This window comes from Emydura macquarii, unplaced genomic scaffold, assembly GCF_026122565.2.
Source record: "Emydura macquarii macquarii isolate MOO-44397 ecotype Brisbane River unplaced genomic scaffold, CSIRO-AGI_Emac_v2 contig_212, whole genome shotgun sequence".
Lineage (NCBI taxonomy): Eukaryota > Metazoa > Chordata > Testudines > Chelidae > Emydura > Emydura macquarii.
In genome coordinates, this window is record NW_027130349.1 from 5,905,888 (window position 1) to 5,931,039 (window position 25,152).

The window sequence follows — 25,152 nt, forward strand, 5'->3', positions numbered from 1 at the left end:
CCAAAAAATGGTCAGTCTCAGCCTATGATCACAGGGTAGGCTAACTTCTTTGCTAAGGCTACGGTTATAACCGCAGTATGGGCTCCCACCATCAGCTGCTGGCAGAGGTAGGCCTTGATACTGCCATGGATACACAGAAGGTGAATCGTGTTCTTGGGAGTGGCATCACTTCCCACCATGGAGGCCTGAGCCACTGTCTAGCTGCAACCACAGTCCAAGACTCCTTGAATCAGCTTCCCTTGGACCATCACCGTACCATCAACTTAGCATGAGTTTTTTCCTAGGCCTGCATTTCCACCCTCCAGCCCTGGGCATACTCACATTCAGCAGTGGGCACTCCCTCTTTATGTGCCCTGCCTACGGGGTGCCAGCCGGCTCTCAGTCTGTGAGCCCTATTTCAGTTGTCTGGGGTACATGGCAGTATCACTGGCTGTGTTGCACTTGCACGCTTCCTTGTCCCCCTAGGGCTGACTCAGGCCTAAGGGGCCATCTGTCCATCTGGGAGGACTCCTTTAGGACTGACCCCCTCTGATAGACTGCTATGGGCTCTGGGTCATCCTCCAGGTATCTCACCCTGCTGATGTCCAGGGTGATTCTGCCGTTAGTGACCCTTCGGCTTCTACAAAGTCCTCCATTAACCTGACTACTTCTGATAGCCATCCTGGGTGATGCCATAGTACCCACTCCCTGCCCTCCACAGGCAATATCTTTATAAACTGCTCTGTCACAATGGCCTCAGCCACTTGTGTCATCCCTGAGTGTTCCTCTGAATGGAGACACTTCAGCAGTGTTCTTTCAGCCATTGTGCTACCATTTGGGGTCATGCCCCCTTGGGAATCTCTTGGCCATAAACCGTTGGCAGTGGGTCTCTTCCAAAATGTCCAAGATGGTGGATTTTACTTGCTTGTAATCTTTCACCCGCTCTGAGCCCAGATTATGGTAGGTGGACTGTGCCAGACCCATCAAGTACAAAGCCAGGATTGGAGCCGATTGTTCCAGGGGCCACTGGGCTGGCAGTGCCACCCTCTCAAACATGACTAAGAAGGCTTCAAGGTCATCCTCCAGACTCATCTTGGTGATCCTCACTGGTACAAGTAGAGGGACCCCTTCAGTGGAAGCGTGAACCCTGGGTCCTCCTTGTGGGCATAGGGTGTGGGATACCATCTGCTGTAACACTTCCCTTTGGAACTCTGGCTGCTAGGTCATCAGTTCCCTCAGCAGGTCTTGTGGTTGGGTGGCCTGAACCTGCTGCTGGACGGTCCACTGGTGCAGTAACTGCTGTTGTTGGGTAGCTTGCTTCTGCTGCATCTCCACTACCCACTTGTACCAGTGCTCCGGTTCCATTGTGTGAGGAGCAGCTGAGCTCAATCACCTCAAAGGCTCCTCTCTGCCCCCTTTTTCTTTTTTTGACCCCTTGTATCAGGCGTAGTTTGTCCATGTTCTCCACCAGTTGTGGGGGGTGAGGAGGCTCTCTGAACCCCGCCCAGGTCCCACTGTCATTTACCCTCTCTTTTCCCCCAAATAGCAGCCCTTGGGGGAGGTCTCTGAGAGCAACCACTCATTGGCAGGGGACTGTGGCTTGCAAGAGAGGAGGATGGGGCTGGCACAAGGACCAGTCTCTCAGGCAGCCCCTAGAGATTCAACTCTAAGGGCTCACTCTCTCAGAGTCTGTTGCCCCTTTGCAGGGTTTACCTTCTACCCCTCTTCATGGGGCGTATTGCTTTGTCCTCAGTCAAGACAGCTTCAGGAACAGTGTGTCTTGCAGCTGTCTCCTCCTCAGCTGGACTACCTCTGGTACCAGCAGGACTCTGAGTGGAGCAGCCTTCTTCCTGTTCACCGCCCCTTCCTCTGGTAAGTTCCCCCCTTTTGAGCTCCTCTCTCCTCCAGCAGGAACAAGCCTCGCAGGCACATCTCATTAGCGTGGAAGAGGCCCAGAGGAGTTCATTAGCCTCCTCCATGCCAGTGTGAGGGCGTGTCCCTTCACAAAAGATGAGTTACTGCACGTGAAAATTAACGACAAATAAGAATTGGCCTAAACCTTTGCTCATTCTTCAAATAAATCCCAAGATGAACTTTTAGGTATTGTCTTCACCAGGAAAGAAAGATATGCATTACAGCTTACTCTTTAACTTGACCTGCTGACCTCTGTGAATGCTACAAACCGCTTTGTCTTCACTAGGATTTTACCCAGTTAGCTTTGAGTTAGTTTGCATGAGTTAAGAACACACCCTTTTTCCCCAGTGAAGGCAAGCCCTCACTAAGGTTTCACATTGATCCATCACTTGCCTTATTACAGGCCCCAAAGGCACCTCAGAACTCACAGAAAATCAGTTTTATTTACTTTGCCCATACTATTATATAAAAACAAAACTAAATCATAAAATGCTATGTTTAATGGTAATGTAATGAACAATGAAGAGGTAATTAAATTCAACAGTAAGGCAGCCAATACATCCTCAGCTCATCCATTCTGCCTACATATTACATTACTTGACACAGTGAACAATATAATTAAATAATAGTGATATTTGTACTTCTAAAGCACTTTTGTTACAAGGAACTTAAAAACACTTTCCAAACATTAATTAAGCCTCATAGCACCTCTGTGTGGTAGGTATAATCCGCATTTTACACTGATAAAAACTGAGGTGTATCAAGGCTAATGTGGCTAAGACACTTGCACTTATGGTCACATAAGCAGTCTGAGCAGAATCAGAAACAGAACACAGATCTCCTGTGCTTTAAGCTCAAGACCATACTTCCTCTCCAGGCATAACAGGGTGAGTCAGCCTTAAATGGTAATTTCTGTACGCTCTTAATTTGTGGTATATGCTTAGAGCAAAAATATTTAGCTTAAGAACCGTCAAAGGTAGAAAGAGGAAGCTTTTTGTGATATAGTAAAGTTATTACAAGAAAAGACCTTGTGTTAAGATTATTGCTGTGGTTTTCCTTTTTGCATTCAGCCAATAATACTAATAATTCTGGCATGGCCCGGTGATTGGAAGAGTGTCCTCAGAACTACCTTTGTGGCACATGCATCTTATGAAATCTAGCAAAGAAAAGTATTACCTAAGTCTTGTGTAGAAACCATGGCAGCTGCCTCCTGAGATGACACACATTCATTAACATCTCCATTAAAAGGGATTACAACATTGTCCCCTCGCTGCTGCTGCATTTTCTCTAGCAACTTGTCCAAATCATCACCTATTTAAGAATTTTTAAAAAACAAAAATGAGTCTGGAAGGAATTAAAGATGAGTGATGGAAATCCTTATGTGTTCCAATATGTCACATTTACTACCCTCCGTTTTTCTAGTGACTTGGCACTTCTATAAAGTTTAACTCCATAAGAAAACCACAGTTGGATATTTCATAGTTGTTCCTTTACAGGTTGTAGTAATATATAATGATCACTAAGGAACAAATACCCTGCAAATATGTTGACTGGTTAAGCACACAGAAGCTCCATGCAACTATGGATGCCCTACAGTCAGATTCAGCATATGAAGTGGTTAAAATAGATTGAAACCAGATTGGGAGCTCTCCCTGTATCAGCCAAGAAGAAAAGGGTGCACTCCTTTATGCTCACTACACCAAGGCAATGAGAGGAGGGGAGCTCTCCTTTGACTTTTAATAGAGGATGGGGAGCTGTATTTCCCTTTCTGCCCCTTATATTAACTCCTGAACAGAAAACAATACCCAAGAAAATCAGGAGATATATCTGTTAGTAGAAACTTCAGGTCCTTAATCTCACTCACCTAAAGACGTGTTTTTGAAATGTGATGCCAGGAAACTAACTTTTCCTGTGATGAGCTCATAACTGATTTCTTTTAAAAACTCACTGGTTGTAAGCATGCTCTCTGCCAGTGCTCTAGACTGATACTGACCTAGAGAACAGAAAGGACAGATCGAAGTTAAATACAGTGCCTTCTCATTACAAACTCCCCGATATGTAATGGCTTTATGGAAGTGAAGAGCTCTGCTAATCTTCAGTCTTGGGTCTCCACCACCTTTTGCAGAAGAGATTGGGGGTCATTAACAACAAACACAATCGAGTCTATTCTGATGCGACACAGGAGAATACACTGTGTCATTTTAGCACATTCTTTGCAAGCTACTGTCCATAGCCATGTTTGTCCGCGAGCTATTCTCTGGCAAAAGGAGATATACAGTGTAAGCACTTGCTTCTCAGAAAGGATGGAAAATTCTGGTAAAATGTGAAGAGGACATTGTCCACCAGAGTGGAAAAAAATTGGACAAGGCTAATTTGTTTACATAAGAAAAGGAGAAGTATAGTCACAAATTCATCTTTTTTCAAGCATACACATACACATATGCACACAACTTTATTATAAAGGCCTGATGTGGAAAAAACAGGCTGGCAGAAATAGTGCTTTGTATTTTATATTGTTATGCAAAATAATTGTAGTCTAGTCATCTGGATCAGGTAGTCAGCATTACAATGTTCAAATAATATAGCTGCCAGGTAAACTATTTTGTATAAGGGACACTTTGGGCCATTCCCCAAAGAAGCCACACAGAAGAGCAAGGTTTCAGATATCAAAAGCAAAGGGACCCTATAAAGCTAGTGAATCTACTTCTGGGAGGAGCTGCTGGAAAGCATTCAGCTACTCTTCCATCACCAGCCAATGTCCCTGTAGAAACTACAACACAAAGTCCTGGCAGAGTAGGAAAAAGAGCAATATTATAGCACAGGAATAAAGGGGGAACAAAAGCTATGAAGGTGAAATGAAAGATGAGCCATGTGCTCAAAATGCATAATGCAAATGCATTTGCAACCACATCATATTGTAAAGTTACTTACCTAAGACCACTACACAGAACTCATTTCCTCTATTCTTTGATGCACAGATTGCAACAACATAATCTGGTAGCCTTTGCTGATGTTTCATTTCACTGAGAGATCTCAGAGTTTCTGAAATGCCTTCAGCTAGAGAATTCTGGGTAACAACCACATGCACCAGGTCTCGAGATACACTGGTGATTAATCTAGCAAGCCAAGGGAGTTGGCCTGGTGACACTGAGATACACTGAGCACTCATTTGCAAGGATCGCTCTCTCAGTGTAAACTCCTGCATAGCTTTCAGCATGATCTGTTCAAATTCCTCCCTGAGAGGTATCTGGTCAGGACCTACATTAAAAAAATAAATAAAAAAAAATCAATCAATCATCAAAAAGTTGTTACTCCAATATCAATCTTTTGTTCATCTAGTTAGGACATTCTTTTAGCATTATATAGCATTTTTTAAATGGATACTTACCAACACAAGCATGTTCACATTTCTTCATTATAGAAGCCATTTTGGTTTTTAGATAACAAAGATGTCATCACCTCCCCAGCTTCTTTGCCCTCAGTAACCAGACTACTCTAAAGTAGATATATTTAGCCCACAGTGGTCTGGAGACCAAAAATCTCAATGCCCACTCTCAACCCTTAATCATGACCACCATGTAGCTTGCCAAAGATATCAGACTGGCCAGCCTTCTGCTTTTTCCTGGTATCTCCACAAGTAAACTGAGCACGAAAGTAACCGAGTATATTTTATTCTGATTTTTTCAATAACGTAATGTAACAAAACTGCTAATCTTAAAAACGCTATATATAATTCTGGAACTTGTTTGTTAGACTTTTGAAATTTATGTCATGAATTTGAACTGGTGAGTTACAGTTACAGCTCTATATCAGTACCAATCTCTAGAATTATGCACTTTTATTAACATTTGCCTCACTAAAATAAACCTAACGTGCATTTCCAAGGATATTCTGGCACTGGCAAAACAATATTCATAAACATAGAACAAGAAATAACCATACTTTGCCAAAAATCCCTCCCTGGTGCCACAGGAGATAGATCCACATTTGATCTTCAATGCCAAAGAGCAGCCATTAGACAACAGAAATATGTAAAATGCCCAATTTCGGTTTACGGATATTTCAAGGCAAAAAAAACTGCGGTGGGACAGGGAGGGGAAAGGAAAAGTTTTCTGAGATGTGGAGAGAGAAACTGTTAAGAGTTCATTGCAAAAATCTGGAAGCAGCTTTTCATGACAAAAGCTAACAACCAATCTACCACCACCACCAGCCAATACATATATGCACAGTGCTCACCACATTATAATTGCATTATATCCAACATGAGGACAATTTATATTAACTGAATTATCTTCCTCTTTTTCATAGATATATGTTTATATCTCTGAACTGTCTCACTTCCTGAGATATACCAAAGTATCACATCTCCAGTCTTTGAAGATCTGGTTTGGGGGAAAATAATTGTTTATGATCTGCTGAAATAATTGCTGAAGATCAGGAGTGGGAGAGGGAGATGATCACCATCATGAGAGACTGCATAATATCTGCAATATATCACAGAATAGAACCTAAAAAACTTACCAGAAACAAAAGGAAGATTGGCTGAATGAGATCAGTTATGCAGGACAAAAGCTTTGGAGTGCAAAGGCGTTCAAGCAAACCCAAGAAAGGTGGAGGTAATTATATAAATGGAAAGACCCCAAGCAAGGAGGCTTTACTGAGATTCAAAGCGATGTTAATACATACCTTATTAAATTTATCACAAATTTGCCACATGTAAATGTTCTACTTAGTATGCTACTTAAGAACAAGATGGAACTGCACTTCGATGATTAAGAAAAAAACTTTTCAGAATTAAATAAATGGTCAAAAAGGCACCAATATGAAAATATTTGCGGATTAACAAAGAGCCTAATATCACAACTGATGCATGACCACATGGTCTCTGGGCTGTATTTCTGCATGGTGATAATCTAGTGGCATGTGCTTCTAAAGCATTGATCAGCACTCTCAAGACAACTATGATCAAATGGAAAAAGATATCTGGGATATTGATTTGATTGTGAACATCTTCATGAATGTTTATGCACAGAAATTTGTCAAGGTAGAAACAGACTATACATTGTTGGAAGCCTCAGTACAGAAACCACTGTGGAAAGCTCCATTTAAACTTCAGAAAACGAAAATGAAATTTCGTAAGTACATATTAACTCTGAAATTCAAATTTGGCAAGGAGCGTCTTAATGTGGACATGCTTTCTGTAACCAAAGAAAGCAGTGAGCAGCAGGAAGAAGGGTTTGAAGTAAATTGATTCAAGTGCTACCAATTTCTGAAACAAATTTGACAAACAAAGACGAGAAACACAATATAATTCAACCATACAACAGCCTGAGAGAATAATTGTAAACAGGTGGCCAGCAAATAAATAAATAAATAAATAAATAAATAAAAGCCAAGTATCTCTTAGCACTTAAAAAAACCTCACATAATTTACTGGGGCTAAAGAGATGAAATTGCTACATATGATAAGATCCTGTTCAAAGCACATCATATCATAATACCACAAAACATGAGGTTGGAAATAGTAAGTATAAACGACAGTGCCCATCTGGGTATTGTGTTTAAAAAAAAAAAAGAGAGAGAGAGAGAGAGAGACAGCGAGAGAGAGAGAGAGAGAGAGAGAGAGAGCGAGCGCGCGCTCAAGATGTCCCACGCTTGCCACTTATGAATGCTGCCACAAAAGACAAGGTATCCAAATGTGAAATCTGCAATTAGCACTGCAAACAAAACAACCTCTGAAACCACACAGGTTTTCTGATCACTCTTGGCCTGGAAAGCTTACAATTTATTAATGGACTACTACTCAATTTTTTTTTAATTGAGGTATTGCACAATATAGCCATATAACAGCTCACTGTAAATTTCAGTTTTCTCTAGACAAATCAACAACAGAAACTGGCCCACAACCACAAATGGCTCAGTTTTGCAATTCTCTTTGCCGTATCATTCAGACACATTATATCAAGCCATTACTATGCACAGTCAAATGAGTTAGCAGAAAAATCAGCATCAAGAACAAATAACTTGATTTAAAAAAACCCTGAGGATTCCAGAGGGCCACAGCGTATTACCACATAACTCACAATACTTCATTAGGATCATCTGTTCTGAGAGATTCACAGGCATTAGGACAAAAACTATAGTGCCAATGCCTAACAAGTTTCTTGAGCCAAAGGCAAATCAACCCTGAAACAGTTGTATTTCTTCTGTTCTAGTAACTCTTGTATAAGGACACAAATGTCAAACTATTACCCACCAATGCTAATACAGAATGTTAGATGGCAACTCGAAAGTAACAGCTATACCATCTGCACCAAAGTCATCAATCCTAAATCACCCCAAGTATCAGTAAAGAGGAACAGAAACCCTAAACAAAACCATGGAAGACACTGGCTCTCTTTTTCCTAAGGGCATCAAAAATGCTCGGATCAGCATAGGAACACTGTCCAAATACCACATGCTCACCCAGTTACTGACAATGAAAAATACCAGGAGTAGTAACAACACTCGGTATTTGGCACTAGCATGATGGGTGCTGGAACAGTGCATCCAGTTCTGGTACCTACAATTCAAGAAGGATGTTGATAAATTGGAGCAGGTTCAGAGAAGAGCCACAAGAATGATTAAAGGATTAGAAAACAAGCTTTATAGTGAGACTCAAGGAGCTCAATCAATTTAGCTTAACAAAGAGAAAGTTAAGAGGTGGACTTCATAACAGCCTATAAGTATCTACATGGGAAACAAATATTCAATAATGGACTCTTCAGTCTAGCAGAGAATGTACAACATAATTAAAGGGCTAGACAAATTAAGACTGGAAATAAGGTGTACATTTTTAACAGTGAGCATAATTAACCATTAGAACAATTTACCAAGAATTGCAGTGGATTCTCCATGACTGAGTTTTTAAATGAAGATTGGATGTTTTTCTAAAAGATCTGCTCTAGGAATTACTTTCAAAACATCTATGGAAAGGCAATCTTTTCCTATTGGATTTTTGCATGAGGAAAAAATCCCCAGGAAAAGGCTTGTTCCCAAATATTTTGAATACTCTTGGTAACTATGAAAAAGTATAGTGTGTGTGTGGTGAGTGAGAGAAAGAGAGAAATAAAACGAACATAAGAACAGCAATGCTGGGTCAGACCAATGGTCCATCTAGCCCAGCATCCTGTCTTCCAACAGTGGCCAATGCCAGATGCTTCAGAGGGAACAAACAGAACAGTAATCATCAATTGATCCATCTCGGTCATCCATTCCTAGATTCTGGCAAACAGAGCCTAGGGACACTTCAGAGCATGGTTTTGCATCCCTGTCATCCTGGCTAATAGCCATTGTTGGACCTATCCTCCATGAACTTATCTAGTTCTTTTTTGAACCCTGTTATAGTCTTGTGGCCTTCACAACATCTTCTGTCAAATAGTTCCACAGATTGACTGTGCGTTGTGAAGAAAAACTTCTTTTTGTTTGTTATATACTGCTGCTTATTAATTTCATTTGGTGACTGCTAGTTCTTTTGTTATGAGAAGGAGTAAATAACACTTCCTTATTTACTTTCTCCATACCAATCATGATTTATAGACCTCTATCATATCCCCCCTTAGTTGTCGCTTCTCCAAGATGAAAAGTTCCAGTCTTATTAATCTCACCTCATTTGGAAACTATTCCATACCCCTAATTATTTTTGTTGCCCTTCTCTGTACCTTTTCCAGTTCCAATACATCTTTTTTGAGGTGAGGTGACTAGATCTGCATGCAGTATGCAAGATATGGGTATATCAGGATTTATAAAGAGGCAATACAATATTTTCTGTCTTATTATCTATCCCTTTCCTAATGATTCCAAACATTCTGTTAGCTTTTTTGACTGCCACTGCACATTGAATGGATGTTTTCAGAGAACTGTCCACGACTTCAAGATCTCTTTCTTGAGTGGTAACAGCTAAAGTAGACCCCATCATTTTATATATATAGTTGGGATTATGTTTTCCTATGTACATTACTTTGTATTTATCAACATTGAATTCATCTGCCATTTTATTGCCCAGTCACCCAGTTTTGCAAGATCCCTTTGTACCTCTTCGCAGTCTGCTTTGGACTTAACTATCTTCAGTACTTTTGTATCATCTGCCAATTTTGCCACTTCACTGTTTACCTCTTTTTCCAGATATTCATAAATTATGTTGAATAGTACTGATCCCATACAGACCCCTGGGGAACACTACTATTTACCTCTCTCCATTCTGAAAACTGACCATTTATTCTTACCCTTGGTTTCCTATCCTTTAACCAGTTACTGATCAAGGAGAGGACCTTCCCTCTTATTCCAGGACAGTTTACTTTGCTTAAGAGCCTTTGGTGAGGGACGTTGTCAAAGGCTTTCTGAAAATCTAAGTACATCATATCCACTGGATCACTCTTGTCCACATGCTTTTTAACTCTCAGAAGGAGGGAGGGAGAGAGACTAAGCTCTGTATGTGCCATCTGATTTCACAATGCAGTTCAAAAGGTTTTCAGATAGCAAGTAATACACCTTTACAAATAAATCAACCACAATGGAAGACCATACTAGTCTATAAAGAAAGCTAGCCCAGCCTTTTGTAACTTTCCCAATGATGAGTTAGATAATAGGTTACTTTGTAAATAATAAATTATCTATGTAAGATGTGATCTTGCAGTCATTTATGCACTTGAGTATCTTTCCTCAGGTGAATAGTTTCATTTAAGTCAAGTACTACTTTAACCTTCTCTCACAGATGTATCAGTCTTGATCTGCAACTTCCATGTCATTTTAGTCGGGTCTCCATTGAAATCAATGGAACCACTCACCCGAAAAAAGTTTCTTATGCATATGTTTGTGGGATTGGGTCTGTAAAGTTAAAATTACTAGCTGATCGATGCCCTACATCATAAGAATCTCCGACTGGGAGAAACATCTGTGCAACTGCCTTTTTATTCCCTACTGTATACAAACAATAGAGAGAACTCTGACAGAACTATCCGCATAATATGAATAATTTTAACCAGTGCGTGAGTATGAGTTTTCTAACTCAAGAGAAAAATATGTAGAGATAATTATTTGGCAGTCATACTGCTTTGCCAGAGTTATACATACATGCATATGTGCTCTAACTAAGCAAGAGATAATGAGGATGACTATAGAACAGTTTTTTGTTGGTTTTTTTTATCATGAGCCAACAAGAAAAACTGCATGAACTTCAAGGAATATCTATAAATCAATTACGTAATTTTTTGTTCTCATAAATAAAGAAATAAAAAAAACCAACAGGGTTTAATGTTTCAATTGCATGCCCTTTTATAAAACACATTTTAAAGTAAAGTCAATCCTAGGATGCGGTTCCAAATGGCACTGCTGGCAGCCAAAGTGTGGGAGCTAGAAGCATCAACAATGATACAATTTCTTAAATAGGATCCAAAGAGCACATATGACAGGTGTCTCCTGGGAACAGAGGGAGCAGCTGCAGCCTCCCAGTCTGGGAAATGGTAGAGGGATTTTAAAAACAAAAACCAACAACAACAAACCTCCCCGCCCCCCCCCCCCCAAAAAAAAATAACCCAACCAACCCAACAGCATGGTACCCCCCAGAAAATTCTCAAATTTCATCTAAAATACGTATACCCAGAATTGTGACGTTTTCGCAGGGAATAAAACAACATTTCTCATGAAAAAGACAAAGAGGGAATTTACTCAAGTCAATTTAGAGAGTCCTTTCTGAGATCATGTAGCATTATGATGCATTTTCCAAAGTTCTTATCCATGTAGGAGGAAAAGACTTGGAATTAAGTTTATTTTCTAGAAGGGTGTGCATGATATGCCATAATTCTCATCCCGGAAGCGCATGGAGACAGTGGGTCAACATACAAGTATTTAGCTCACAAAGGAAAAGCACATAACATTTTCAACCAAATATTTAGTGGGCAATTAAGACAAGTCCCCAGTAGAGAGCTGAAAGTAAAGCAGACAAGCCATCCATACAATGACTGGTGCACTGTTGGACAATAGTGAGAGGATTATATGTGCTGTTGGGGCTATTATGCCAGCTTCCCATTCATAATGGTACTGCGCCAACAGAAGGCAGCACAGTGGTAAACCATACAGTAGCTAAACCTGTTCAAGACAAGTATACTCCCAATTATGGCACTGCCATCACTTATACTCCATTGCAAACATAAGTGTGTGTGAATGCATGCCATGTTACACACATTGGCAGTCTCTGTTCAAGGGAGACCCAGACTAAAATGAAAAGAAAGCTCTAGGTCAAGACTGACACAGCTCTGAGAGAAGGCTTACATAGCACTTGCCTTCACTATTCTCTATGCCTTTATTATCTTATGTTGATGTTCGCTAAATTTTACACTAACATAGGAGAAGTGTCTATGCACAAAAGTTTAGAAAATCTGTAACTCACTAGACTGCCCTAAATTCTGTTTAGAGCACGTATTAAATACATTCAAGAAAACAAGAATTTGCTGTGTACTAAATAATTTGCTTTAATTTGCACAACAGAGGTAGTTTTCATGTAAATGTTGCAGTCCCCAAAACAATGGTGACAACACATCTGTAAGCATCTGTCATGAAACTCTGAATGAAAAAAGGACTGAGTGCTCTTAGAAAGGGTTGTGAAAACAGAAGGCTTGATATCCTGAGCAAATGAAATATTTGCATTGCAGAAAGATATTCGATTTTCACAAAGGTGACCTTAGCCACAGGGAAGAAAGAGAATACCACCCTTCAGATTCACCTGCTTTTCAGGCGAATTTACAGAGTAGCACTGGCACTGACTCCAGGCTAGTCATCTCTTCCAGTACAAAATAGACAGAATGCTGGCAACCAGCAAGAGGTAGGAAATACTGGAGATTAAGAGAAAAAACAAAAGTAGTAATGAATATAAAAAATGGCTTACCTAACCGAACGAGATATTGTATAGTTAAAAGAATCATGTTCTCCACACTTAGTAACTGACTGCCAGTCAATCCCAAAAGATCCAAATCCTTGTTCTCCAGTTGTGGAATCTTGTAGCAATTCACCAATAAGGGACTTACTACAATATCACCAACATTGCCATAGAAATAGGGTAAAGTGCCATAACCTTCAAAAACAAAAATAAAAATACTCAAAACAAACTATTACACAAAATCTTGCAACAGTTATGTTCCCGATCTTCTGTTTAATGTTACATAGCAGAAGATGGGACCACAGTGACCAAACCTGACATTATTATTGTCTACAGAAGAAATCCAGTATGCCAATGGTGTATTACCCTGTGTATGTCAATAACGATTTACCAAATGTTACTGTGATTGTCTGCTCAGCACCAAGATAGTAATTATTTATTCAAAGACAAATACCAAAGTAATCTGTTCAGTTATCATGACCTTTAAATACATAAAGCTCACATTACCAACAACTCAGTGCGCAGAATCTGCAGAACCGCAGTACAGAAATCTTAACACAATAAAAGCCACACAAATTAAATCAAATGTGCTTCAGACACTGCTGCACTGTTTTAATGAACATATTCATGTTTTATCTGCATTAAAATTTTATTTTTCAGTTAACGATAACCATACAAAAAAGATTCAAAGAATGACACAGAGAAAAACACACTATTACCTTTTTCTCACATAAGTTTTGCTTTTAAAAATATACTCTCCACAATGTTTGGTAGACACACGAATGCTAGTACATCTGGCGCACTACTAATGGAACACTTTTTCCTGGGGACACTAACATCGGGTCCAACTGAGGACTGCACTGCTAACTTGCCAGGAATCCAACAGCTGCACTAATTCTCATGAAATTGAGATGACTACAGGCACCCTCATCTTTAATAAGGAAACACAGTGATGGAAATTATAGAACTGTATGCTAAGGCCTAGAATTTCTCTAGGCTGCACTTCTATACAATACAAAATACAAATTAACTGTAATCCTAACCTCACGATCTTTATTCATGTAGGTTGCCCCATTAACTCCAATGGAACTATGTATAAAGACCACTTGTGTGATTAAGTACTTTGAGCAATTTTCCACTACTTAATTGATGATAATTCATTCCATGGATTACATGTGTATATATGTTTTCCTAATATGCAGGGTGCTTTATACAAAGAGGTAATATTACACTGAATTGAACAATGATGGAATTACCTCTTGAAATTGTGGCACATCTCACCAATTTGAGGAATTTTCTTTAATTATTTTTATTTTGGAATAACATAGTTCAAAGGGACACTTTCATTAAAACTCATGTTTTTAATGTAACAGGAATGTCCTTACACATAGCATATTACAAACAACACACTTTATACAGGTGCTGGCTGCTTACTTTTTCCATTTTCCCTAATTTAGACATTGGGACAAAAAACGCTAGTCAGTTTTGATTGATCAATTCGACATCAATTTCACAAACAGTTTTCCAAGACAAATAAACATTCCTGTACAGTGTTTACAACCAAACTTTCATGCACAGGGCTACAAGGTTTGGTTGTAAACACTGTACAGGAATGTTTATTTGTCTTGGAAAACTGTTTGTATTGGAAAGTTGTTTTAATTCCAAGGAAATACTTCTATTCTTAGATTTTGTAAAAGCCTTATTTATATAAAACCCAAATTTAGGATCTAATCTGATCTGGCCAGGACCCTTTTGTATGTCAGGTCTTGGCAGAAATCACCCATTTCTCATCATAAATATTGCTCACTTAACACACGAAGCTGCTGGAAGTCTTACGAAACATCCAGTGACCTTCTGTTGTACTTATGGCATGATCACAAAAAGGGAATTTCATTACCACAAAATTAAGCAAGCAAGCAAACAAAAAAACCCACACCAAATCCCAGGGGAGCAAGCAGTTATTCAAGAGGCACAGTATTGCTTATCACAATGTGAGGCTTACCTATGAGAATCACTGGTCTGATTCCTGAGTTATTCAGCAGATTTTCAGGAACTATTACAGTCTCCCCTGCAGAGATGGGCTGAGGCTGTAAAATTCCAGTTAACATGGATTGAGGAACTGGGACTGATAAAAGGGACTCTATAAAATAAAGAAGAAAAACTTCCATTACCAAAAGGCTCATACTGTGATTTGGCCCTACGAACAAATAAAAACACGCCTGCAAATCACTAACTGCAATAAAATTCAAAATACCTTTGCATTTCCTATTATAGTTTTAAGGAATTTAAATTAAGAGCCAATATTCTTCTCTGGCCCCACCACTAAAATAAAACTTTTTTCTAACTACTGTATTGTTTCGGGGAGAGGGAGAGGAAAAACCCAGGTTTGAATATGCATCTTCTAACAAAGCCAAGTACTAGGAAAGTGTTCACACAGGTCACTTTTCAATGCTACCTGTCATCACAAAGAAGAAAGAGACCTCACTAACTTTTGACCTACAATATGTAGATTAGAAACCCAAACACCCATCAAAATCTCAAAGCCATTTGCATACCACTTTATACCTTTCTGAAGCTAGAAAGATGAAAACTACACTTTAGTCATGAAGGAGCAACAGCAGCTTTCAAAACAGGAAAAGAAAGCACAGTGCCTCAGCATTGTAATCTGTCAGTATACCACCTACTTCATAGGTATGTTATGAGGCTTCCTTAAATTGTTTATAATGAATTTTGCAATCCTCTGATGAAAGGTGTTAAAAAAAATTGAACTTTTTTTAATTGCAGAAACTTATATGTTTCTAGAAGTTTGTTTAACTCACAACTTTCACTATTAGAATAAATGCAACATGGCCATGCAGCAGATCTATGCAAGTAAACTGGCAACAACAAAAGAGTAGACACTTTCTGACCACATGCAACTGGTTTGAAAGCCTCCACTTTTAAATGACAATTTAAAAATGTTGCTCACGTGTTTTGTCAGTAAAAGTATATTCATAATTACCACAAGAGGACTGAGTGGTCCAGAAATGGGATATGAGTCTGGGAGTCAAGGGATCTGGGTTCTGACTTTCTGTATTATCTTCAACAAGTCACTTAAGACAAAGTCTTCAGAAGTGGCTACTGATTTTGGGTGCCCAAGTAGACACACACAGAGCCTGACTTTCAGAGGTACTGAGCTCCCATCACTCCTATTGATTAGCACTGCAGATGCCAAGACTCTCAAAGTCTAGCCCAAGGTATCCCAAATTGAACACTCAGAAATGGAGACACCCAAAATCATTGGCAGTTCTGAAAATGCAGGCCTTAACTTCTTGTCTCAGTTTCCCTTTCTGTCAAATAGGGATAAATGATACTGACTTCCCTTTGCGAAACACCACAAGTGCTAAAGCTGAAAAGTGTTATTTTGATAAGTAGTTATATTTTTTAAATTTCCACATTAAAATATATAAAAGAGATTAATATACCTTTTTCTTTAATCCTAACTCTTATCTCAATATGAATGCCAACTTCACATGTCCCTGATGGAGCCCTAAGGAGTCTCCATCTCCTCACTGTCAAGGTCTCATATTGTGGTCATCATTCTTCGAGCTGAGGATGACTGAATAGGATTTTTATCAATGCCATTATGTTCTGAGTGGCTAAAGTTAAGCTATGTAAGACCCTCCCTCCCATTGAGGAGCTGAGCATCTGCAGTTTGCTCTGCCAGTCTGGGAAGTTACAATCTCAAGGTGCAGGCCAATGGAAATTGCATGTGTTTATTTTATATTGGTATATACACATCCCTATACAAAACTTGGGAAGCACTGAGTTAATGACAGTTAACCATGTGTTTGTATTACTACTCACTTCTCCCCCTTCCCATTAATTGTCATGCTCCCATATTGCCTCATTTTAAATTAGATTAAGCTATTTGGAGCAGGGGCCATGTCATCATACGTGTTTATATAGTGCCTAGCAAAACAAAGCCCCAACCCTGAGTGAGACCTGAGGTCACTACTTCAACAGAAAGTAATGATGTGTCTTGCACAACAGTTCAGAGAAGCACTACTATGCCACTGAGTTGGATGAGCAGAAGTTTCAGTCATGAAAATTCACACCTGTTCTTGCAAGAGGCCGAATTGTAGGAACAGGAACAACTAAACCAGGAGGTGGAACTGGTGACCCAGGAGACCATCCCCGGTGTCGTTTCTTTGGTGGCCCAGAACTAGACATTGATGCTAAGGAGAAATAAAGGGGAAAAAAAAAAAAATTAAAAATACCCTTCTTCCCACATCCCATTTAGATTCAGGTGCATAAACCCTGGGCTGGATTTTGAGCTCACCCCATTTTTATATACATATAGCTCTACTGAGTTCAGAATTACACTCAGTTTACATCAGACCACATACTGATCTGCGAAACACTAATATCCATAATAAGGTGTGTATCATTATCATCAACTCTCATGCCAGCAACACACTCAATCTCAATGGAAGAGTTGAGGAAATAGCTATGGTGGAAAAGAAAACAAAGCTACAGTTTTCAGGTCCAACAGCCTATGCAGTAAAGCATTTAAAATAAAATAATAAAAATACAGATTTTGTTTTACCTTGATCTCCAGAAACACAGCCAAGACTGGGGGAAGATGAGTGAGGCATAGGCCGAGAGAATGTAGAGCTCAACACATTATTTCTTCCTCCACTACTGTTTCCATTCGCAACATCGCTGGTACGCAGCGTAAGAGGAGCTGAATACAACAAAATACACAGAGATTGCCTCTTTAGACAATCTTTAAAATAAAATAGAACATATTGCAGAATGTAAAGCAAGAACAGGAGAAGAATGGTGACTGAATGAACTTTAATGCTGGGGCATCTTCAATGCAATATAGCCGGTGGAAAATAACTCGGGCACTGGCAGCAAAATTCTGATCTTGAAGTAGGGCTTTGATATTTCAGGGGAAAAAACAGAAACAAAACAAAGCCAAAAACACAACAAAATATATCAAGAATTTTGAAGCATCCTTATTGGAAACTGCAAATGATAAATGTGTGTTTCATTAATTTAGCTTCTAGAGGTCTACAGACCTCTTTATGGATCTTTTACCTCATTTTTTAGGGTAAAAGTGATAAGAGATACAAAATTCCCAAGAGTAGTATGGAGAGATTTAAATTTGGCTGGATAAATTTTAGATTTCTTCTTACTCCCATAATTTTGTTAATGTTTACCATAGAGTTACATCATAATAGTGGGGGATAAATGTGGGGGCAATTCCATTTAAACTTCTATAATCCAGCAATAAAAGGGGGTCTTACTTTACCTACAGAATCCTATTTTCAACCATAATCACCCACTAGGACATCATAATCTTGCATGAGAGTCTCAAAATTGGCATTTAGCAAAATTTTCAGATTGGCAACCAGTATTAATACCCTGTTTACATGCCTGATTATTGATTTCATTGTCCAAATGAGGTGTATGGATACCCCATTATGATTAAGGGCTCACAATTCATCATTCAAGCCATGAATATTTAAAAAGAGTACTAACACTAACCCTCTTTTAAAGGAAGGTAAATTTCATGCAACATCTCTGAAGAGCCTACATAAATCATTCATGAAGAACAATATGTAGACAGATTAAGATTCTTACCTCTGACTAAGAGCTATTTAAAGGTGCCATGTCACCCAAAGTTGACTCCATGGGGTTGTCGTCTCTCTTATGGAGCTCAGCCAGGGAAATAATTGGTCCCCTTTAAAGTATAGTGATAGGACTGTCAAGTTGGGAAAGCCAGAACACTAGTCCAGGCTGGAGATAGTGATAGCAGCATGGGATGTGCATGCGCAGAGAGCTGAAGTGGTACACACATTTGGAGGCATGGATAACAAATGTGTCAACTACTGGACAAACAGCTCCCTAACCCACCTGGCTTCCTGTAAAGTAAATTATTACCTGTGGCAAACGTCTTGCCTACAAGCTGCACAGACAAAGCCAGTGGTTTCACTATGTTCTTGTTCCGGGATAGGTCTTGAGTTCCACTTAAGTTAACAGCAGAAGATGATTTTGCTGGACTGAATACCGAGGAGTCTGCCAAAAGAAATTGTTTGATTAAATACTAATTGAAAATATCCATAGTAATATCAGTACACCCCTAAGAAGTCATCACAAAGACTTACCATACAAAAAATATTACCTTAAATGTATATATGGTTTTTCATCCAAGGATATAATAAATAAATGAAATAATAGTGAGATTTTGTTTATCTTATCAGTAAAGAGCAACAAACAGTTAACCATTTGCTATACAGGGATGATCTGATACTATATGGACTGTCATAAAAGGAGATACAGCAATTAATGACACATGTAGAAAAATGTGATGAACATATAAAGCTACAGGTTAGTTGGCTAAAAGTGAGCTGGCATCTGTAAAGGAAGACCAAACAGATATAAGCTGACGGCACACAAGTTAACAAATGTACTATCCAAGATATTCATAAGGTCATGCTGAGAAGGGAACTGTCAGAGTTACAACATAAGGAAATCAAGGAAGACGTGAGGAAAGAATACTACAGAAGTACTCTAAGAACAAAACTCAATCTGAAGAATTTGACCCTCGCCATTAATATTTGGGCAATACCAGTAGTATGGTACACTGCCAGAATGATCAAGTGAAATCAAGAGAAGAAAAAAATTTACATCCAAACAAAAAACTCCTAGAGTTGCACGGAGTGAGGAATATCAATCAAGACATGGACAGGGTGTACATTCAATGATGTGATACAGGAAAAGGTTTGCTATCTGTGAGGAAACAAGCGACAATGAATGACAATATCAAAATATATGGGAAGTCAATCAAAGTAAAAGATCCTCTGGTCATGATAATAAGCAATGGCTAAGTGTTCACCCCAATCTAAGAAAGAAAAGAGAAAGCAAACTGTCGAAGAATGACTCGAAAGATTTACACAGCAATGGACAGTGGTGGAGAACAAGCAAATCCATTAGCAATAGAAGATTAACAAACTCATGGCTTGTAGAAGGATACTTCAAAAGAGAGACAGAGCCTCATTATGAGTGTACAAAAGCAGTCCTTAAGGCATAATTATGCTCAAAACAAAACTGAGCAGTAGAACTGCACCCCAAACTGCAGAATATGTTCTGAAAAGGAAGAGATGGAGGAGCATGTGCTGAGCATCTGTAAGAGCCTGACTGTGAAAGAATATATGAACAAATATAATGAAGTCGCCAAGTGCCCACACTGGAAACTTTGTGGCAAGTATGGATTTAAACAAACCATGCGGTATTATGACCATCAATTCAAAAGTGCTCTAGAGAATGAAGAAGCTAAGATTTTATGGAATCCGTCAATTGTCAAACAGTGCAGGACAACAGGCTGCACATAGTTGCTGTAGAAAAGAAGACAAACAAGACCATGTTAATTGATATTGCCATACCAGCAGACAGAAATATAAAAAAGAAACAGGAAAAGAAGATGGTGAAGTATAAAGAACTTAGCCACAAAGTGAAACGATTATGGAAAATAAGAATATAAGACGGTACCAGCAATTATTGGAGCTCTTCAAGTCATCCCTAAGGGTATGAATGAGCAGCTCAGGAATGCACTCGGAGTGCAAGATATCACAACCAGTGACCTCCAGAAGACAGCACTTTTTGGCACTGTGAGAATTTGAAAGAAAGTCAAAAAAGAAGGAGTGCATTTGAGCACATAAAATACAGGAATTCTGCAGAGGGTTTAACAAAACTCCTGACTACCCAAACCTATGGAGTTGGATCATGGTCAGGATTTATAGGTGACTCAAGATAAATTTTAGACAGTAGCTTTCCCCTTGTTATGCTTAAAGATCTTGTATATTGTGAAGGCTATTGTGTAAAATAAAATCCGCAGGATGTAATACTGAGGGATGAAAATAATAATCTACTACTACTAAAAACAAAGCTTCATCATACTTAAACACTTACATAACTTACATAGCATTTTTTACATTCAAAATGCTTTTCAAATATTATCTATTAAGTCCTCACAGTAGCTCTATGTGATAGGCAAGTAAACATGACTGTCCCATTTTATAGATAGGGAAGCTGAAGCAGAGAGGTTAAGTGACTTGCCCACAGGAATAGAAAGAGTCTGTATCAGAGCTGGGATCAGAATTCAAGGGTTCCTGATGCTCAGTTGTTGTGTTCAAACTAATAGACCACACCTCCCTCAAAGCACATTATGAAGATGGAGAAGTACTATTATTCCCATTTTATAGGTGGGGAAACCGTAGAACAGAGTTTAAGTGAATTGCCCAAGATTATACAGCAAATCAGGAGCAGAAACAGGAATAGAACCCAGACCGCCTGACTTCAAGACCCCTGCTCTAACCATTAGACATTTAATTACCTGAAATTTAATTCAGATCAAATTTGACACTTTGGATATTGACATACTGGCATCTCTAAATTCTTATGACCTAAGGGTGAACTTTTCTGAAAGAATGTTAACTGGATTTCACTGAATAAATTAATCTGTATAAACTAAGCAAAGTACGCGAGGTTCCACCTGCACATCTCCATAAAAGAAAAAGAAAGAAAACGGAAGGCAAGGACATTGCCAACCTGATCTCCCAAACTGACAGACTTTGAGACAACACACCACGCTGGGAATAATGAGAGGAGGAGGGAGATTGTTTTGCCAGCTGGAATAATTAAGGTTGAAAATGGTCACAGGATCTCTGACTCCACTCCAGAGGCTCTGGAGAGACTTGATAGTCTATTATTAAATACAATGTTGCAAACATGTCTGCCAATGCCTACTTCAAGTGGGCAGTGTAGAAACCTATGGAAGTTATCACTAATTTATTAATATATTTATAGTCTATAAACTATATATACAGTTGTGTGTTTGTGTAATTTTCATATGCACACACACAAAAAAAACCACACAAGCGTATTGTACGCAGGGCTGGTAGCAACACCAATTACGTTTTGCACTAAACTTCCCATTACAAGATCCTGTTGTCAGTTGCTTATAACTTTATGAAACTTTTACTGCTTAGGATGAAATTTTCCATGCTGAGTGGTCTGCCTCAGGCTGAATGGTTTTGGAAACTTTCAGACAAAACAACTCAGAGATTTCCAAGAACAAGACCAGGAAAAAATATATTTGGCCTATATTAAAAAATTATTGAGACCTTTTCTTTGAAAAGCGCTAGCACTGCTATGCATTGAAGCCGCGCCTTTTGCCATCCCTGTAGAATCCTCCCAAATTTGGGTAAGTTATAACCGTATGAAACACTGAAGTGCGAACAGATTTACAAGAGACTTCAATTCTTTGCAGCTAAAGTCTCCAAAATTCTGATGTCAGTGAACACGCTTCATCTCCTCCAAGTTCTGACTGGTTTTGCGCAAATGCCATCCCCACAAAGCAACTGGGCATGCTCCATCCACTCATCACTCCCCTGTGTTGGCAGGACTGTGCATGCACTATCCCTACAAAGTGACGGAGAATTCTCCAGGACCAGGCTACAAAAGCTCCTTAGGACTTTCTCTGTAATGGCTGCTCTGAGCTGCTGAAGGCGCTGGTGGAGCTGGGCACCGGTATGGAGACAAGGAGCTTATCAGTCCTGTGCTCTCCATGACAACTCTGGCAGCGTGGAGGAGGAAGCCATCTGCTTTTTATGCTGAAGGGGCAAAAGATGGACTGGGTGGGGAGGGAGAGAAGTAGACTGAGACAAGGAGTCTGATGAGACTGGGGCAGGAGGGGGTGGAGAGAAACTGGGAGTTAGACGGGGAGGACTGCAGCTGGCTGGACGAGGAGATTGGTACTGGGCACCAGGAGAAGGGAGGCTGGGACTGGTTGGGCAAGAAGACTGAACTGAAAGTCAGCGGAGGCAGGGGGGTGTGAGAGTGGGGGAAACACAGAGATCTGATAAGGAGCTGGGGAGAAGAATTAGGAACCAATGAAGGCGGAAGGAGAGACAGAGCTGAGTTGGGGTATAGTGGGAGAACTAGAACTGACTGGGCAAAGACACTGGGACAAGAGGAGGGTGGAGGAGGAGCCAGATTAGATGAGGAGTAAGACTCGGATTAAGAGCCAGTGGGGAAGGGAATAGGGACTCAGACAGTGAGTCTGGAGTGGGGAGACTTGGACTGGTTAGGCAAGAAGATTGGATTAGGATGAGAAGCCTGGGGATGAGAGACTGGTATTCTGTGTGCAAGGAGGATGCAACTGGGACAAGGAACCAGTGGATGGAGAAGAGATAGGACAGGGACAGTGACAGGTTGGAAGGGACAGAGCAGAAGGAATCAAGCTTGGGGATGAGGGGTACAGGCAGAAGGGTCTGTGCCAAGAAGAGAACACCGCCCTCAATAACCTGGAATGAAATACTAGTTTCCTGAGTCTCACCCTTCCTCTGCTATCAGCACATATATGTGAAGGCCACTGGCAAAGTGTGCATCTCAACCTACTATTACTATCAGTTATTCTGTTAGCCCAAGCAACACAGGTCTGTGTGGTGGATCTAAAGGTTCAAACTCTGATGATGAACCATGAGTATGACCATATGTTGTCACATGACGACATTTCTGGGGATTTTTCAGTTTGCTTTCTTTTTAAATCAGGAAATTACCCAACATTATATTAATAGAAAATTATTAAGATTGCAGATTCAAACACTCTAAAGTCAGGAAATACCAAAAATAAAACTACTTGTCCAACCTTAATTTGGGCCCCTTGTATGTAAGCATTATGATCATATATCATTTTTCCTACAAGACTCTTGTCTCATTCAATGAGCAGCATTGACCTGCTCTGGGGATCAACTAGGTCTGTGTAGTGAAAGAAGCTTTTGTCTATAGAACCACTACCCCATTCACGGTAGAAATTGGAAGGTGTGTAGTGAACGAGGCAGAGTATTATAGGAAAAGAAAGGATGGTCTCATGGGCCCTGCAGAATAGGATTCTATCTCTGTCTCTGAGATTCTGTCCTTATCTCTGCAACGAAGTCCCTTTGCAATGTTGGGCAAGTCACTTAATCCAAACTTCTCACAGGAAATCACTAATTGTGCATTCCTCATTTTCTGGGTGTCCTGCAGACCAAGTCCTATAATCTCAAATTGAAGTGCTGAGCACTCACACCCGCAAAGAAAGTCAATGGAAACTGGCTTCAATATATAAAGTGCTACCTATTGCTAAGTGCTATGAAAAATCAGGTTCTACACATCTCGGATTCAAATTTTGACCATAACTTCTCTGTGCCTCAGCCGTCCATCAGTAAATTGGAATTAATCCCACCCCCTCACTTCACAAGGATTTTGTTGAGACAGATTAATTAATATTAGTGAGGAACTTGGATACTCTTGTGATGGGCATCACAGAAAATTTCCCATGAAGAAATTAATTCTGTCTTCAGAATAGAGTTTGAATAGCATGCAGTAAATAAGGTCTGGAGCCACACAGTGAACAATAAGGAGGAAAAAAAATTGAATAGCTGCTCATTGAGCACAGTCCATCCAATGTACTTAGTGAGGAAGTGATCCTGTGGAAAAAATAGTATGTGATTGTGTAATTAAAGACTTATCATAATGAGGGTTTGAAGAATTAGATTTTTATTGGCAAATAGCAGTAAATGTCAATTTCCCCATACACAAACAAAATCAATGAAAAGGTATCTCCATGGATAACAATCAAAATTTACAGACAAATAAAGTAAGAAAAAAGTTGCTTGAGAACTTATTGGAGTTTGATTTAAGGTATTTACTTTATATACTTTGACATATGATGTTGACAATTTGTGTTTTAACATTTATAAAGCTTTTAATTTTTTTAATCTCAAAGTTTACTGTCCTGAAATTGTTTGACCCCCCTCCATAATATCCCACAACTGTGAACATTTAAATTGATAAAAACTGAAAAAAAATGCTTACAAATAAGCATTGATATATGTCAAAAATATAAAAAAATTGAATTCCACTTATTGTGATCATAATGCATATACACATTACAGCCATATTAAGGTTGCACAGGCAACCTCAACTCTGTCATTTCCTACCTTTGGAGGGCTTGACTTTGCAACCTTAATAATGTTCTTTTAACCTGTGGATATATGTATTCGTGTAATAGTTACATATCTTCTAAGATAGCTAGGGCCTGGCACTTTAGTTACGAAGCTAGATGAAGGGAAATCCTCACAAACCCAGACCTTAGGAAAGAAAAATGGTGATAAATGGAACCTAATTTTAGAAGGAAACTTAGTTTCATTACACCTACCTAAAAGCAACTGAGAAAGGTAGTTCACCTCAATCATAGAATTACAGAATATTAGGAATGGAAGGGACCTAAGGTGGTCATCTAATCCAACCCCCTG

General features: G+C 39.4%; 1 protein-coding gene and 1 long non-coding RNA gene across 2 annotated transcripts in view; one reads left to right on the plus strand and one right to left on the minus strand.

Moving 5' to 3' along the window:
- GREB1L (GREB1 like retinoic acid receptor coactivator) overlaps positions 1–25,152 on the minus strand; it is a 115,755-nt gene that overhangs the window by 71,193 nt on the left and 19,410 nt on the right. The window contains 8 exon segments of the mRNA XM_067546856.1: positions 3,070–3,204; positions 3,758–3,886; positions 4,825–5,151; positions 12,815–13,000; positions 14,808–14,945; positions 16,903–17,022; positions 17,394–17,531; positions 18,737–18,871. Of these exon segments, the coding sequence (XP_067402957.1) occupies positions 3,070–3,204; positions 3,758–3,886; positions 4,825–5,151; positions 12,815–13,000; positions 14,808–14,945; positions 16,903–17,022; positions 17,394–17,531; positions 18,737–18,871 (1,308 nt within the window).
- LOC137152315 (uncharacterized) lies at positions 787–17,418 on the plus strand. Its single transcript, XR_010919507.1, has 3 exons — positions 787–939; positions 1,733–1,851; positions 17,406–17,418. It is a non-coding gene; the product is annotated as an uncharacterized lncRNA (long non-coding RNA).